The sequence below is a fragment of the Sorghum bicolor genome, chromosome 2 (genome assembly GCF_000003195.3).
Source record: "Sorghum bicolor cultivar BTx623 chromosome 2, Sorghum_bicolor_NCBIv3, whole genome shotgun sequence".
NCBI lineage: Eukaryota > Viridiplantae > Streptophyta > Magnoliopsida > Poales > Poaceae > Sorghum > Sorghum bicolor.
In genome coordinates this window covers 66,427,036-66,445,363 of record NC_012871.2, presented here as the reverse complement: position 1 = coordinate 66,445,363, position 18,328 = coordinate 66,427,036, and the positions used below count along the sequence as shown (strand labels likewise).

Here is an 18,328-nt window from a genome sequence, read left to right as displayed (position 1 = left end):
CATATTTTGAACACATAGAGAACACTAGAGCCAATAGATATTAAGATTGACGAAGTCAACATAGATGCCCTGACGAACAAAGACTAGTGCTGAATAGATAATAGCTATAAATATGAGCACATGTGCTGAGTTGGCAACTTGAACCCAGACGAACTTGATTTATTTATTTTATTATTTATAGAAAACATAACCAACTAAACTATGTTCAAACCATATGGGCCCAAATTTCATCAATAGACCGAATCAAGCAAAACAATAAAGTTCGCATAGACGAGGCGTGCCAGCTCGATCACATGCATGCTTTTGTGTGGCATAAGGTATGGTTTGGGCGGCATAACCATAACCATTTGGTTAAGGCCACTAGCTGAGCTCTCGTTGCTGTGGGCAAAGGCAAAGTGCAAGTGCAAAACCCCGGAGCTGCGGGCGCGTACTCACGCGTGCGTGGCGCACAGTGCTCCCCCACTGCCGCAGGCCGCCGCGGCGCAGCCCGCAGCTGATGCAACTTGCGACGCTCTCCCAGTGGAGCCAGATTCAGTGACTTTATAGAGCAAAGTTACAATATAACTTTGTCTCAATCTCCACCTTCCAACTTGCATCTAATGGCTGCAGAGATTTTCAGGTCTATGAGCCGACAGCAGGCAGGTCAGCACAAGGCATTTCAAGCAAAATCTTCTATATATTTTAGGTCTTGTTTAGTTCTCACCCAAAAACTTTTCACCTTATTTTATCAAATATTTAGATACATACATAGAGCATTAAATTAGATAAAAAATAACTAATTACATAGCTTGTATATATTTTGCAAGGCGAATCTTTTAAGCCGTCCATGATTAGGCACTAATCGCTATAATCCAAAAAGTTTTCACTCATCCCATCGAATGTTTAGACACATGCATAAAGCATTAAATATAGATAAAAAAACTAATTACATAGTTTGGTTGAAAATCACGAGACGAAGCTTAATTAGTCTATAATTAGCCTTAAGTGCTACAGTAACCCACATGTGCTAATCACAGATTAATTAGGCTTAAAAAATTTGTCTCGCGATTTCTAAACGAGTAATGTAATTAGTTTTTTTTATTAGTATCCGAATACTACTTCTGGTCTATGAAACATTTGATGTGACACCCAAAAACTTTTCACTCCCGAACTAAACAAGGCCTAAAGAGAAAAAAAGAATCTTCATTTTTCCTGTCCGCTAACATTAGGGAAGCTGCCTTTGAGATTTTCAGTTTATTTTAATTTTTTACATTTCCCCTCACAGACTTGTTATCATTTTTTCTCAAGTGTGGAAATATTGAGAGTTAATGGGTAAGGTTAGGAGTAAGTTATTTTTATTTTTTTACATTTCCCCTCATAGACTTGTTATCATTTTTTCTCAAGTGTGGAAATATCAGGAGTTAATGGGTAAGGTCAGGAGTAAGTTTTGGAAACACTTGGAGAAGTGGACGGAATTATTTTTAGAATTATACAGTACAATATAGACGTCTACAACACGTATATACACTCACCCAAAAAATCACCATAGACGTCTTGCTATTTTACAGAGACGTTGCCTACTACTGAAAGCGTAGCGCCTAGAATAAATCCAGGAAAAATACAAGCACCCGTGCCAAGTCGAGAATTGAACCTAGGTGGACAAATTCCACCACAAGGAATCCAACCAACTGATCTAAGACCAAAAAATTAACCAAAGCAAGTTCTACTAATCAGTGTTGACAAAAAAAAGAAATAAAAAAATTAAAAACATACCAAGATCAATAAACTTCTATTCAGGTTCTCATCAGCCTGTTCGTTTGAGAACGAGCTGCTACTAGTGCGCTAGTCATTTTTACTTCAATCTACAAACTGTTAGAAGCTTTTGTTTAAAATCACTTGCGCTGGCCTGCTGTGAGCGGTCTGCTATGTGAGCTGATGAACCTAGAAGTGTCTGCAGCCGTTAGATGCTACTTGGAGGGTGGAGATTGAAGTAAAGTTACATTGTGACTTTGCTCTATAAAGTCACTGAATCCGGCTCCCTCCCCAGTCCCCAGACCTTCCAGACTGCAGTCACGCTGGAGCCTCGGCGCCTAGTCCCAGACACGCGGGGTCCAGGACGGATCCCGCGGGGCGCGCCAGGTGTGGGCGCCCGACCGCGACGCGTCGACGGAGCGGGCGGGAGTAAAAGAAAGCGAGGAATGACGCGGACCTGTTGGAACCCGAACGTGGAATATGCCGGACGTGGGCGCGAATCGGTAGCCCGTACCCGCATCCTCGAGTGGGCCCGCCTCCCTGTGGGCGGATAAGAAGGCCCGGTCAGCACCAGCCACCAGGCCAGCGGGTCCACTGACCCACTAATTCGATTTACAGTTAATTATTAAAGCTAGCTAATGCTAATTACTAGCGCGGTGGACGACTGGGAAGGCGCATGCAGGCCATGTTTGTGTGAGGAAGGGCGTGGCTAATGACTCTTGCGCAGCAAGTAATAACGCTGCCTCTCCATGCCGATCCTGCCTGTACGGCTCACCTTGTGTTGTGTCGTCCTTGGTTCTCTTCGGCTCTGTTATTTAGGCCTTGGCCTTGTTTAGATATGAAAACTAGCATTTTTATTTGTTTGTGACAAATATTATCTAATTATGAACTAACCAGGATCAAAAGATTCGTCTCGTGATTTATAGCTAAACTGTGTAATTAGTTTTTATTTTTGTCTATATTTAATATTTTATGCATGTATTGTAAGATTTGATGTGACGGAGAATCTCGATTTTTTTTCTGAGGTGAACTAAACAAAAAACCAAAAGGTTTTTAAGATTCCTCGTCACATCGAATCTTACAGCACATGCATGAAGCATTAAATATAGATAAAAATAAAAACTAATTACACAGTTTATCTGTAAATCACGAAACGATTCTTTTGATCCTAGTTAGTTTATGATTGGACAATATTTGCCACAAACAAATGAAAGTGCTACAGTAGCGAAATCTAATATTATCCAATCATAGACTAATTAGATTCGATGTGATGGGTACAGTAGCGAAATCTAATATTATCCAATCATAGACGAAAGTGCTACAGTCGCGATTTATAAGTAAACTGTGCAATTAATTTTTATTTTCATTTATATTTAGTGCTTTATGCACGTGGCGTAAGATTCGATGTGATGGGGAATCTTGAAAAGTTTTTGGTTTTTTGAGGTGAACTAAACAAGGCCTTACTCATACTTATATTGTTTTTTAATAAGAGAAAAATAATGTTCCATATCAGTTAATTTTGGTTAATACTCCCTCTGTCCCAAAAAAGTATCGTTTTAGAATTTCAGACATCTTGTTTGATCATTTATTTTATTTATTTTTTTTGCATAAATATTATATATTTTGTTAAGACTTATTTTATCATTAGAGATATTTTACTAATAATTTATTTATTTTATAATTTATAAAAAAATGAATAAAATGAATGGTCAAATATGATGTCTAAAAGTAAAAATGGCACTCTTTTTGGAACTGAGGGAATAAGCTCAAGCGAACATAGTGCTTATATTTAGCATATTATTGCGAAAATTGTATCTAGGGTACGTCTAAATTCACAACAAAAGCTATCTATATATATATATATATATATATATATATATATAGGAAAAACAAAATATCTTATAATTTCAAATAGAGAGTAGTTTTATGCTGTCTTGTTTAAAATTATATAAGTCGTTTTGTTTTGTTTTAAGTCAAACTTATCTATTTCTTTTACCAAATATATAGAAATTTGTCCCAACATCTATAGCACCAAATTATTTTTGCTCTATCCACCATGCAATATGTCTCAAGAATTCACTTTCTGGCATTGTGGATGTCAATATATATTTGAGTGAAGTCCATTTAACACCCCCCATATTCGCACAAAGTCCAACACCCCTCTCTATTAGTTTTTTTTATGCACCTAGATATATATACACTATGTCAGTGGCAGACCCAGAAATTTTGTAGAGCCTGGGCGAATATTACAGTAAATAAAGGATAGCATGTTGGTAGTGGATTGATGTTGAGATAGTGGATCATGAATAGCGGGTGCTATTGCGAATGTTGAGTTCCAATATCAGCATATGATAATTACATGTCAATTTAAGCATATATATTATGAATAATAGATATAAATAAATATTTAAATGTACTCAAAGAACTAAGGTTTAACATATTTAAATTAAGAAAAAACATGGTGTTCCATATAAAGCCTTGTTTAGATGTTCATGTATCTACCTTAATACATATGTGTTAGGGTAGATTAACACACGTGGATTAAGGTGGCTATATGGACATCCAAACAAGCCCTTAGTCATCATATATTAGATTTTATAAAGAAATAGATTATGGGAATCATAAATGGTAGCAATTTGTAGCTAGAAAATAAACATGCCCACTAAAATTAATTTTATGTTTAATTGCTAAAAAGGATTTCAATATACATTATATAAGAGGGTGTTTGGTTGGGGGGTGTTAAAGTTTAGCAGGTACTATAGCATTTTTGTTTTATTTGGCAATTATTGTCTAATCATGGGCTAATTAGACTTAAAAGATTCGTCTCGCAAATTACTCTCTAGTTATGTTTTTAGTTTCATAAATAGTTTATATTTAGTACTCCATGCATGTATCTAAACATTCAATATGATGGAAGTTAAAGTATAACTCCCTAAACCAAATAGGACCTAAACTCATAGGTACTTAATTTTTTTTGAAACTAAACAAGGGGCTTCATTTGCTAATGTCCTGTCACCGAGCAGAGCCCGGGCAGGCGACCAGGGTCGCCGGGCGCTGGGTCCGCCCATGCACTATGTCTAGATACATTATACATAGGAAAAACAATGTATCTAAAAAATCCAAAATATCTTAGGAGGGAGTACTCAACATTATCAACACCTGAAATGTTGAAAAACATATGAAGTCTCTCCCCACTCCCTGAGCCTAGTCTAAGCCAACTTTGACTAGAGTTTTTGTCCATATCAACACCTTGCCACCTCAGCACCTGCCAGATCGGCTCCCAACACTAACCCCCCTCCCCAGCGCCTGCACCGACCCTCTCCCTCACTTGGTCCGGCTACCATTTACCCCCTCTTCTTTTGTGTGTAACATTGCCATGGTCTAAGAACTCAAGCAAAGAACCTTATCATGGTCTATGTATGATAATGCTTCCACCTCCCTACATACTGCAACTTGTACACTTCATTGATGAACACTCCATTGAAATGAACATCCCAAGTGTAGGTCACTACTGGTTCGTGGCTCAACCATGACGGTGATATCATATTGTTGTTGTCGGGTCCAACCACGACATGGCATTGGCATATAACCATTGGTTTGTGGTCTAACTCGACAACAACATTACCTAGATCACCGCTGACTCGTGGCTCTACTCGACTGACAAATCGTGGCTCAACCTAACAGCGATATGAGATTTTACTGCCAAATCAATAGGATCCTCAATTATTGTCCAGATCCTAGGCCTACCCAGCAATGAAGCCAAATCTGTCGATTCCAACACACTCAACAATGATGGGCCATTAGGGATTGTGTGTTCTATATCAGGGATTAGCCAAAACAATGTCTTGACGACCATCAATGTGGAGTGTTGAACTCTCCCATCGAGACCCACGTTGTTTTTTTATTATCAGGCCTTGTTTAGTTGAGGAGGTAAAAAGTTTTTGGGTACTGTAACACTTTCATTTTTATTTGGTAATTATTGTCCAACTATGGACTAACTAGACTTAAAAGATTCGTCTATCAAATTATAGACAAACAATGCAATTCGTTATTTTTTATCTATATTTAATGTTTCATGCATGTACCGTAAGATTCAATGTGACGGGAAATCTTAAGGAGTTTTTGAGTTTTGGGGTCAACTAAACAAGGCCTCACTTTGCGTATTTACCCTTTTTTGATCTTCATGTTTGGTATGCTTTCCTTTCTGAGTTGAAAGTACATGTGGCATCTGATTGTGTATGAATTTTGAATTTTTCATAGAGTAAAATACACCGGCGGCCCTTTAAGTTGTCGCCGTGTGCCACTTTGGTCTATGAACTTGCAAACGCGAAAAAGAGGCCCCTAAACTTGTCAGCATGTGCCACTTAGGTCTATGAACTTGCAAACGCGAAAAAGTGCCCCCTAAACTTGTCGACGTGTGCCACTTTGGTCGATGAACATGCAAATACGAAAATAACACCGGCTGCATGGCACTGTTCTGCCACGTGGCCGCCTCTGGTAGGCCATGCATGGCACCGTTTATGGTGCTGACGTCAGCAATGATGTCAGCACTTTTTTTAGTTTACGAAATTGATATATTTTTATTCGTAGCGTCAAATATATCAAATAATATATCAATTCGTTGCATTTATTAATTAAAAGAGATAATTTTAAAACAAGCAAAAATTATTCGTTTTCTAGGTTTCATATTTTTCCTAGGCAAAGTACACATGAAGAGGCTACACAAAACATTTAATGAATTTAGCATTTCATTAATAATTAGTTATGAAATAAATAAATATTTGTTGACGCGTTGAAAGATCCTTTACACGTTTATGGACCAAAGTGGCACAAGCTGACAAGTTCAAGGGCCACTGTTTTGCGTTTGCAAGTTCTGGACCAAAGTGGCACAGACGGACAAGTTCAGGGGTCACTTTTTCGAGTTTGCAAGTTCATGGACCAAAGTGACACAGGCTGACAAGTTAAAAGGCCGCCAGTGTATTTTACTCTTTTTCATAGTATATAATGGCTTGTAGTCTTTATTCGCAAAAGAATGCAGTTGTAGGATTTGTGCCGGTCAAACTAGTTTAATATTATATACAAAATAATACTAATATTTGTGTCTCTAACAAATTTTGATATAAAAATATGTTTTATAATTAATGAAATAATACTTATTTAATATCATGAATGTTAATATTTTTATATAATTTTAGTTACAATTTGTCCTCTTGTAATAGTAGGGTTTGCTCTCGGATGTCAGCTTAATGTTGACGTCGTATATTAATTATTAATGATAATCTTTATGCTCTCCAACGTCAGTCGAACAATATGAACATAAGTCAAACTCAAGCGAAATGAACACGAGACAATCTCCAAATCTATTGAAATGCAAGCCCAAAACTTCTTTAAAGGCGTGGAGCCCTAGGTGGTGCAACAGCCAAATAAACGAACGGTTTTAGAAGAAAGATACAAAATTACAAATATTCGTTTATGAGTCAGAAACAATTTACCCATTCCGGTCGCAGTACCGATACGCATTTCACAGTGTGAAAATTTAGCATATCTGATGAGATACTTCGATCCGCTTGAGTCAGTGGAGAGTGGACGATCATGTTCGGCTGTTTACACCTGCTCTCCCTCAAAAATCTCGAGTACTGATTGTAGAATCAATATATGTAGCGACACAAATGTTATATTTTCTCCCTCGTCCCTACCTCTTAATTCATGCTATATATACACGTGCACACATCTACAGTACTAGTAATAATAAGTGTTGTTGTGATTGTTATTTAAAAAACAAAGACTGCAATTAAAGTGAAGCTCCAGGCCAAGGCAAGAGGAAATAATAAAGCACACACAAACGTAGCGAGGAAAGTACATTCCGGCAAAGAAGAAAACCCAGGTATATAGTACGTATACTGCAACGCACGTTGCCCAATGTTGAATATTTTTAGTACAACTCATTAGATATTCTAATCCGCTCGAATCAGCCGATGATCCTGTTGAATAAATATATGTATTCCTTTTCATTGAGTTTGTGACATAGTCTATAAGGACATGTTTAATAGAGCTTCTTTCTTACTCTACATTCTCTGTGAAAGTTGATTCTTTTAGAGAAACAATTCTCTAATTGAAAATATTTCTATATGATTCTCTTAAATAAACTATATACATACAACTACTTTGTACGTAGAGTGAATAAAAAGAAGCTACCTTTTTCAGCTTCTAGCCCCTAGTTCATATATGAGAATCAATTAACAGTAAAAAACTATTTGGCAGTTTTTTTTTTCTGAATTTAACTTAGAGGTACTCTTCCAAACGGGCACTAAATAATTCCTATGATATGGTATTGTACACTGAAAGTAGAGTGAGAAAAGGTACAACAATCCAGAAAAAAAGAAACAATTAAGTTATTTGGCATGTTATAGAATTGTGTTTTAGTATATCGGATATGATAGGATACCGAGGTTCTGATCGGCTCGAGGAAGTGGACTGTCCTGTTCACTAGTCTCCGGAGTCCGGAGCAACGAGTTCCTTATTTGGAGAATAATAATGGAGACACAAGAAAATTGTGCGGCGTGCCGTAATCCGTAATCAGGACCACGCAACGATCGCCATACATACATCTAAATAAAAATTATATAGTACGTACTCGCCATAATTCTCAACTGTCTGGACCAATGCGCATTTCTTCGTGGCCCACGTAGCCGTCTCATCTGCCAACGCCATGCGAGATAATGCATGCACTCATCAGCAATCTGCGGTCCGGCAGCGTCGTTGAGCTCTGCAAGCAAGCACACCACCTGCCGCAGACCGCAGCAGCTGCGCTTTGCCCCCGCACCCGCGTCGTGCGCTCGTGGCTGCCGCCACTTTGCCAGCCGTACGTGTGCGGTGTGCCTGGTGTTGCAAAGCGGACGCGAGGACCTGTCGCTTTCGGATAATGGGCAGCGGCGAGGCGAAGGCGAAGGCGAGGGCGAGGGGCGGATCGCATCGGGGAAAGGCTGCTGGCCGGGAGCGGGGAGGAGGAAGAGGCTTCTGACGCGGCGACAACTCAGCGCGCCCAGAAAGTGGGGAGGAGGGCCGGGGGCCGCCGCGTCTCGGTCGGTCGGATTCCCCGGCGCGGCGTAGGAAAAAAAAACAGCCAGCAAAACGGGCGCTCGGCCGTTTGCCTTTGCCGGATTTGATTCGTGCGCCGATCGTCATCGCTAAAGACGTTTACTTTCTTGCGCCATCTCTCTCTCTCTCTCTCTCTCTCTCTCTCTCTGCGCCACCCTGGGGTGCGGGTGCGGCCGTGCGAGTGCCGGATCTCATCAAATTGGAGTTGAAGAGGACATGCATGTCAACATGGGCAACTTCTAAAAAGCCAGCAGCACTGTGACGCCCGTCCTCCTGAAGATAGTCGCGGACGAGGTTGCATGATCAGTATGGTCACAACTCACAGCAACATGCGCTTTTTATGTGCAGGAACCTACTCATTTCACCACCATTTTTCTGAATTCTGATGAGAATTTGAGGCGTTCTCATGACCTGTCCACTCCGCTCCCTTAATTCAACCAATCTGTAAATGGTCCTCCTAGTATCTGATTGTCTAGGTGCTTGTAAGCTTCATTTAATATAGCTCTATTTCATTAGTGAAATAGTTGTTTTTAGTTTAAGCTCCACGAGTTGCTCTAACGGTGAAATTAAAGTCGTTTTATTAAATTGTTTAGCAAAATCGTTGTATATGTGAAACTTCCATCTTAAAATATGTTCTCACAATTCAAACATGTGCCACGTAAGGGCTCAAAGAGCGAGTTAAAATCGGGAGAAACTGTTAATCTCTCGTGATAGCATATTTGAAGGAGTTTCACATACAAAATGGTTCAAAAATACTTGTTTGACTCAAGGAAAAGGCCAAAAAAAAACCGTACAAAACAAACCTATTTATCTACTCCCTCTATACATATAAAAGAAATCATTTTGGACAAATTTTAGATTAAACATTGGATATATAAATCATAAATAACTTTTAAGTTGTTTAGTTTAAATATATTAAAACTATATAAATAAATTTATTTTAAAAAATAATTTCATAAAAACATAAATATAACTTTTTTAATAAATATTTTTATAAAAATAAAAAGTTAAAGTTAGATTTTTAAAATCGTGCTGTTGTCCTAAATATTTTTTTATGAGTACGAAGAAAGTACCCGGTAAAGCTGTGCGTCGGGTGGCCCTTGGGGCCATCAAAGGGCAAGGGGTCGCCTGTGAGAGCCCACGTAATCGTCGTGGGACCCACGCGGTCACCTGGGCGGGGCCAAACCCTATCCGCTCCGACCAAGCAGTGACTTGCCGTGCATGCATGTCGCCATGATGCAAAAGCTCCACGCCACGGCTGCATCGTTACGGCCACGTGTTGGCCCACCCAAGCCAGCACTAGGGCTGGGTTCCACGAATCACGTCCTCGCCCCCCTCGCCGTCGTACGCTTGCACCATCAGCACATCACGTGGAGGGTCGTCTCTATAATTTTATAAGGGTCCTTACAAATTTATCAAATATTTTTTTAATATGTCAAATATATAAAATATATAGTACAACCAAAATGAATTAATTTGCATAATATGTTTTAGTTTATAAAAGATAATTATAGTAAACAAATAAATAAGTATAGAATTAGAAATTTAGAACTCTACCAATGAATACTAATAACAAAATTGGTAAAGTCTCAATTAGCTATACCCTTGCTCTTCCTGCTCCAGTATCTAGTAGTGACATCGTGTGCGGACGGTGGTGTTAGCATATCATAAAGCCACATCGTTGCATTGGACGATTGGATAATAGGACAAGAAGACGAAAAAGAAGAACATTAATCTGCTTAACTAATCAATCAAGCAAGAATATGAAGCAACAACAACAATAGGTGGATGTGTATGACGTATTGATTAATGGATTTCTTTTTTAGATTAGACCCTGTTTAGTTCCCCACCTAAAAAATTTTCATTCATCCCATCGAATCTTTGGACACATGCATGAAATATTAAATGTAGATAAAAAAATAAACAAATTACATAGTTTGGTTGAAAATCGCGAGACGAATCTTTTAAGCCTAGTTAGTCCATGATTAGCCTTAAGTGCTACAGTAACCCACATGTGCTAATGACAGATTAATTATACTTAATAGATTCGTCTTGCAGTTTCCTGACGAGTTATGTAATTTGTTTTTTATTAGTTTCTAAAAACTCCTTCCGATATCCTTCCGACATATCCGATGTGACACCTAAAAAATTTTTATCTTCAATCTAAACAGACCCTTAATTGATGGATTTCTATAATGTCTGTATAAGACTTTTTTTTTGTGATCGGGCCATTCACCCGTATTTCATTAAGAGGGAAAACGTTTACAGAGAGTTGACAAAGGAAGCCGGTGAGTAGCCAGCTTGAAACCAGAAGGAACCTAGCTACTGAGGAACAACAAGCAGAGATTACAAAGCATTATTTAAAAGCGACAGTTGAGGCAAGACAGAGAGTGAGACGAAGCCAGCCGCGACCCAGTCTTGTGCCTCACACAGGAGCTTTGAGAGTAGTTCCTGGACATTACAGGCTTCCTGGTTGAACGTCCTTGCATTCCTTTCCTTCCATAGGATCCAAGCGACAAGCAACACCAAGCAGTCAAACGCCGGTCGGAGATCACCTAGAAGGGCTATCCTGCTGCGCAGCCACCAATCGATTAGTCGGGTGTTCGTCACCGGTACTAGCGCAGAGACGCCCAGGGGCGCAAGAACTGCAAACCAAAGCTCCCTGGCCAGTACACAGCCGGCTAGTAGGTGATCACAGGTTTCAGCTTCTTGACCGCAGAGGGCACAAGTATCATCAGGCTGCAAACCAAAGCCTTCGGTGAACCGCCAGCCAGAAGAAGAACTTGACACGAGCTGGGGCCTTCGTCTTCCAAAGTTCTTTAGCTCCAGGCAGTGACGAGGAGCCTGCAAAGAAGGCCCTGTAGGCTGACGATGCGGAGTATGCTCCGTCTGCGTTCCAGGACCAAATGAAGCGATCCGCCCGAAGCGGCTCTAGAACAACACCGCGCAGGACGTTCCAGACTCTGAGTTACTGGCACAGCACTTGCACCGTTGGCGCACTAACGATCCTGGAGAAGGCCATCCCGGACTGACCTTTTCTTCCCGAACGCCGAGATGGCCGCGAAGAGGTTCGGAGCGTAGCTGCAGAGAGGACCGACCGCAGTCCAAGAGTCCGTCCAGAGACGCGTGGAAATCCCATCGCCAACGGCCACCCGCATGCTGGCGGATGCCATGGCCGCGACCTCCTTCTCGACCCTGGACGGGAGCTTCAACCAGGTTGCCTGCGTAGATGTCCTTGCCAGCCACTCCCAACGAAGGCGTAGCGCAAAACCGAAGAATCTGAGGTCCAAGACCCCTAGACCTCCCAAGTCTTTTGGCCTGCACACGATCGGCCAAGCCACTTTACACTTGCCACCTGCTACGGTTGAAGTCCCGGCCCACAGGAAAGCATGACGACGCTTGTCTATCTGGTCCATGGCCCACGCAGACAAACAGCAGGCGATGCTTGTGTGCACAGGTATAGCCGAGAGCGTCACCTTGGTCAGCAGTACCCGGCCAGCATTTGTCAGCATGCCTGCCTTCCAGGTTGGTATTCTTGCCGCAATCGCGTCTACCAGCGGCTGTTCATCCACACGCCTTAGACGTCGAACGGAAAGCGGCACTCCAAGGTACCGACAGGGGAAGGAAGCAACGACGCAAGGAAAAGCTTGCTGCACCGCCTCCATGGACTCCTCGGAGCACCTGATGGGCACAGCCACACATTTGTCAAAGTTCGTTACCAGCCCAGAAGCGCCGGCAAACAGGTCCAGTATTTGCCGAACACAATCGAGGTCAACAGCATTGGGAGACACCAGCAACACGACGTCATCAGCGTAGAGGGAAACGCGGTGGGTGATCACCCGACCAGGCAGTGGAGTGAGTGCACGGCATCGATCAGCTTCTCAGAACAGTGAGTTGAGCACTTCCATTATAATCACGAACAGCATTGGCGAGATTGGATCGCGCTGGCAAAGTCCCCTTGCGTGTGCAATCCGCCTTCCAATCACACCATTAACCAGAACCTTTGTAGAAGCGGTAGACAGCAGGATGCATATCCAATTAATCCACCTCCTCGAGAAACCAATGTGCTGCAACGCCTCGAGGAGGAAAGGCCATGCCACGGAATCAAAGGCCTTGGCAATGTCAATCTTGAGAAGCACAGTGGGGATGCTCCTACCATGCAACCAGCGGCAGGCCAGCTGAACGGCCCGAAAATTTTCATGTATTGAGCGTCCCCTGATAAAAGCGCTCTGATTTGGCACAACAATGTCCTGGAGTTTTGGGGCTAGTCGACGCGCGAGGCACTTCGCGAAGAGCTTGCTGAAACTATGCATTAGGCTGATCGGCCTGTAGTCCTTCAAGGAAGTCGGTGCACTGTTCTTCCGCAGTAAAACCATAATTGCGTCGTTGAGTAGGAAGAAGCTTCTAGAATCTAGAGACCAGATGGCGTGGAACGCAGCAAGGATATCATGCTTGATGATTGGCCACGCGGCCTTGTAGAAAGCCCGAGGGAACCCGTCCGGCCCAGGAGCTCTGTCAGCCGGCAACTCGCTGATAGTCTCCGAAACTTCCTCTTCAGTGAAGCATACATCAATGCCCGTGAGGTCTAGCTGCGGCAAGAGGTCTGCCAGATGCAGGGAGTGCTGGCGCTGGAACGGCTTGCCAAGGATGTTTTTGTAGTAGTCGTATATGAGGTCCCGTTTCGCTTCCTCGGCCGAGAACCAGACGCCTTCAGACTGCAAGTTTGCAATTCTGTTCTTCTTGTTGCGGTGGCAAGCCTGGAGATGGAAAAACTTTGTGTTGGCATCACCTTCCCCCAAGAATCTGATTCTGGAGCGGTGTCTCGCGATAGTGCGTGAGAGCGAGGCTAGCCCCAAGCATCGGGCTTTGAGTTACGCCCGCAAAGCGTGCTCCTCCTCCGTTAAAATCCGGCGCTCCTGAGCCTTGTCGAAATGAGCCACCAGTTCTCTTGCCATGAAAAGCTGTTGACGGACGCTCCCCACAAAACGCATACTCCAGCTCTTCAGTGCCTTAGCAGTTAGCCTGAGCTTGATGTCAAGGCGACGACAGGCGTCAACACCCGCCGTATCGCGGTCCCACACCTGCTGTACAGCATCAAGGAAGCCATCCATGCGCGTCCAGAACGGCTCAAAACAGAATCTCAGCGTAGCACGAGTTTCGGTTCTCAGCTCTAGCAGGACCGGCGCGTGGTCGGAACTGTCTGAAGATAGCGTTCGCAAGTGATGTTCAGGGAACGCCTCAAGCCACTGCGCTGTGGCAAACGCCCGGTCAATTCTCTCCATTGTTGGACACCGCCTTTCATTGCTCCAAGTGTACAGCCTCCCATGAAGATACAGTTTGTCGACATTCATTGCATCTAGAGCGCGACGAAAACGTCGCATCGTGGACAAGTTTAAGCGGCTGTTGTTTTTGTCTTGTGCTTGGTAGATCATATTGAAATCACCGCAAAGAAGCAACGGCTGCAGCGACTCATTGTGTACCTCTTGCAGTTCTGCCAAGAACGCAGGCTTCAAAGCGTCATCGACCGGGCCATACACAACACAAAGCGACCACGGCGGTGAGGACAGGTCCGGCTGCTGAAGATCCACTGAGATGGAGAATTGCCGACATCTTGTTCTTGATGCCACCCAGACTTCCCTGTCCCAGCCCAGAATAATTCCACCAGAGGCACCCTGTGCCGGCAGACAAACGTAATCAAAACCAGTTCCCATTAGGTCATAGACCATAGTAATCCGGAGTACAACAATTTTAGTCTCAGTGAGACAGGCGACAGAGGCGCGTTCCTGTAACAAGAACTCGCGCACTACATCACGACACGCCCTCGAATTTAGGCCGCGCACATTCCAAAAGAAAATCTGATTTGGCAACATAATGCACAAAAAGAAACGACGAACAGCATGGTGGAGGCCTAGTCGGCGCTAACGGGCCCCAGGGTCCGCTGCTTCCTGACTTGAAATAAGGCATCCATCGCTTCCCTAGTGGTTTGCTGCACCGGCTCGATGAAGGCCGTCTGAAACTCATCGAAGGACGCTTCATCAGGCGCTTCGGTCTGAACGTGCACGCCCAGTTTCTTCATCATGATCTTGCGTGCTTGAGCTTCCGGCTTGGGCTCCCTGTGCCCGCTTTTGGCCGCCAGGCGTGCGCTCCTCTTGGGGAAAGCTCCATCAGTTTGCTTGTGCCGTGTTGTTCGCAGTCGTGGAGTAGACTGGATAACAGGCGTCTGCAGGGGCTTCTTGAAGGATTGAATGAACTGATCCGGCGGCAGTGAAGCTCTTCCCACCGCGTCTCCGTCCTCTGGGGTGGCAACGTGGAGGTCCGGCTCAGTGGGGGTCGTTTTCTCAGTCCCGTTGTCGGATTGCGCACAGAAGTATGCTGAGGGGACGACAGTTCCCTTCTGACCCCGCTCGTTGGGAGGCCTTGGGGAGCTTGGGCCGGAGCCGCCTTCTTCCGGTCCAGAGAACAAACAGAGTCTCCGCTGCCTCCGCGTCTGAGAACAGGGGCGCCTGGGCCGTCCTTGCCCCATCGAGTCGGCTGCCAGATGGGCCGAGCCCATTCACGAAGAAGACTCCCGGCCGGCTTAACCCGGGGAAGAGGTCGAGGTCATTGACCAATGCGCCCCCCACCAAGCCCCGATGCGACGACGCGGACTGGGTGCGTAGCGGGCAGTCGTCGAGAAAGTTGCAGGGCAGACTGGCGCGGTCACGGGCAGCTCTCAGGGGCGTGCAGAGAGCGGCCTCGTCCACCATGGGGTCGTTGGCAGCAGTTTTGACAGAATGAGGCGAGCAGCAGCGCGTGACTTCTGCGTCTTCCGGGCCGAAGCGCTGGTCGACACGCGTCCCTTTGTCAGCAACTTGCCCGCTGGAAAAGGTCCACGGGCTGGAACCGCGCGGCGACGCGACAGGGCATGCGAATGCCCCGATTGACGCCCTCGTGCCCCGCGCCAGGAACCCTGGGCCGCTCCCTCGTCCCAGCCTTGGGTCGCTGTCGCCGGCGAAGCTGGTTGTACGCGGTCTCGGGCCCCGGCCGCCACCCCCCTCGCCGGGGTGAAAACCATTGAAATTGCTATCATCACTGTCGTCATCGTCCGGGCCGGCTCCGAGGAAACCGTCTTCGTCGTCTGATGTTGGTGGAGTATGCCAGTCCTGAAACTCGACCAAGCGAATTCGGACCAAGTATCGCAGACGTCGTCGTGGATGATCTCGTGCGGCCTGAGGAAGAAGAGATTAGGTCCGCCGTCGTGAGGCTCCTCCGGCTCCAGGACCGCCATTATGACCTCATCGGGCACTAGGTCTGGGTGGGCGCACCATGCGGCGGCGAACAGCTCGCGCTCATCGTCCGGGTCCGCTAGCGCCTCAGGGGATGCGAACTCCACCTTTGCGCCCGCCGAACCTAGGATGGCTTGAGCGACCTCGACAGACTGAGCGTGCGCGGGGATTCCTTTCATGCCGACGAGCACCCTGAACCGGAATGCCCCGGCGGAGCCAGAGATAAGCCTGGACCACCGACGCCAACGCAGCAGGAACCGGGCGCCGACAGGCCGCTGGTTGGCGAGGACGCGGAGTAGGTCGTCGTTGTCGGCGAATCGCACGAGGAAATCGTTCGGCCGCGTGCGGCGGACGGTCACCCGCTCCTCAGGAATCCCGTAGTGGCTGCGGAGGTGGTGGACGATGTCAGCAGGCGCAAGCGCGGGCCGAGTGCCGAGCACGAGAGCCACCAGAGCTTGGCCCAGGGCATCCTCAGCCGCTTGCAGCGCCGCAGAACGGGGCACAACTACGAGCTGGAGTAGAGGCCTCTGCGCGCGCGACCCAGGAGACACCGGAGGCTCACGAGCCCGGCGGAGCAACGAGCGAGAGGACGCCCGGGGGGACTGCTGCTCCAGCGCGGGAGACCCCTGAACCCCAGCTGGGGCGCCAGCTGCAGCTTGCGCGGGACGCCATGACCCTCCGACGTGCGACGAGGCTGGGGCAGACCCGGAGGCCCCGCCAACTTGCTGTACTGCCCTTCCTCCGGTCCCCAGGACGGGCGACGGGGGGCAGCACACCGGAGGCACGGACGGGGAGCGGCCGGTGGACACCGAACAGGCGAAAACGGTATCCGCTGCTTAAGCGACAGGGGTGGCCAAACGACGCCGTCCCGCCTGGCGGCGCCCAGAGACGCGGCCCGGGGAGCGGCCGCGCTTCACACCATTGGTACCGAGAAGGGGGCAGCAACGCTCCTGGTGCCCCTCCTCCCGGCAGTGAAAGCATGTGGAAGGGAAAGAACAATCCGCCTTGACATGAGAGCCGGACAGACAGTTGAAACACTTACCGACCAGATTCGCGGGGACCGGCCGCCGCTGAGCCGCGCATCGCCGCCAGCGCTTGCGGCTCTCCACCGTCCGAAAGCCATCTGCATCGGGCTCGGCGGACAGGCGCGCCGGGTGGACGACGACGGAGGCAAGCCGCGCGGGCGGCTCAACTGACGCCGGATCTATGGCCGCAGCCACGGTCCTGCTCCCCCGACGCGGGCGGCGCCGACGGCGGCGACGCTGACCCCTCGGGCGCACGGGCGACAGGGACGCGTCAGAGTCATCTCCAGCAAAGGAGGCCTCGGAGTCGGAGAAGCGCAGACGCTCCGCTCCAGGCGAGACGTCGAAGGGCAGAGCTCCGGGGTCGAGCTGGCTGGAGCGGAGCACGTGCGAGGCGTGAGCCGCCGCGGCGAGAGGAGGCAGGCGACCGAGGGAGTGTCCGTCCTCAACCTCGACGGCCCGAGAACGGCTGAAGGGGGAGCCACGCTCCATGGGGGGAGCAGAAGGCGCGCCGGGGCTTGAAAGGCCCCCCGGTGGGCGACGGTGGACGGCGGGGCCGGAGTGGCCACCGGCGTTCGCGACCAGCAGGAGAGGCGCTCCAAGGGAGAGACCTTCTTGGCTTGTAATATTTTATATATTACATCTATATTTATATTTATAGGCTCTGTAGCGCCATGAGCCTCCGGCTGTCACACCGGCTGCCCACACTCTGGAGACGGCCCTGATCAGGTGAGCACATCGCCAAATTTCTCCGTGTACCGCATGCACCTTTTTTATTACGCCGAGAGATGAGACCTGATAGCGACGGCCGACGAGCCTAAATGGTCAAAGTCATGATTTATGAGCCAAACAAATAAAGCGTTAGTTGACATAACCACCACGGGTTCGCACGTTTTCCATGAACATTATTAATAACCGTGCTAAAGACCAGACTTCGTTGCGCCAGGCACGCCGATGGTTAGATACACGCTGCTTTCGTTCAAGGGCACACGGCTATCCTTGTGCGAAACGAACCACCGTCACTGCCCACGTGTTTTATGCTTCCATTTCAGGAAGAAAAAACCGATGTCCACGTGTTTTATGCTTTTATTTTTGAGTAAAATTTACCCGGCAGTTTTCAAAATTATACGATCTAGATCCATAAAGTACGTGGGCACGCCACATGCGCCCAAAAGGTAGTTAAAAGTTGGGGCAAATCTTGACTCGATATAT

The 18,328-nt window shown here is 46.6% G+C and overlaps 1 protein-coding gene across 1 annotated transcript; it reads right to left on the bottom strand.

Moving 5' to 3' along the window:
• Positions 11,042–17,893, bottom strand: LOC110433049. Its single transcript, XM_021454641.1, has 2 exons — positions 17,137–17,893; positions 11,042–11,401 (listed from the first exon to the last, which is right to left on the bottom strand). The coding sequence occupies exons 1-2, from the start codon at positions 17,606–17,608 to the stop codon at positions 11,394–11,396; spliced, it is 480 nt and encodes a 159-aa protein (XP_021310316.1). The 5' UTR covers positions 17,609–17,893; the 3' UTR covers positions 11,042–11,393.

What these genes read in the sequence shown, in the direction of transcription:
- LOC110433049 (XM_021454641.1), bottom strand. Translation starts at nt 17,608, where the DNA reads ATGGAGCGTGGCTCCCCCTTCAGCCGTTCTCGGGCCGTCGAGGTTGAG.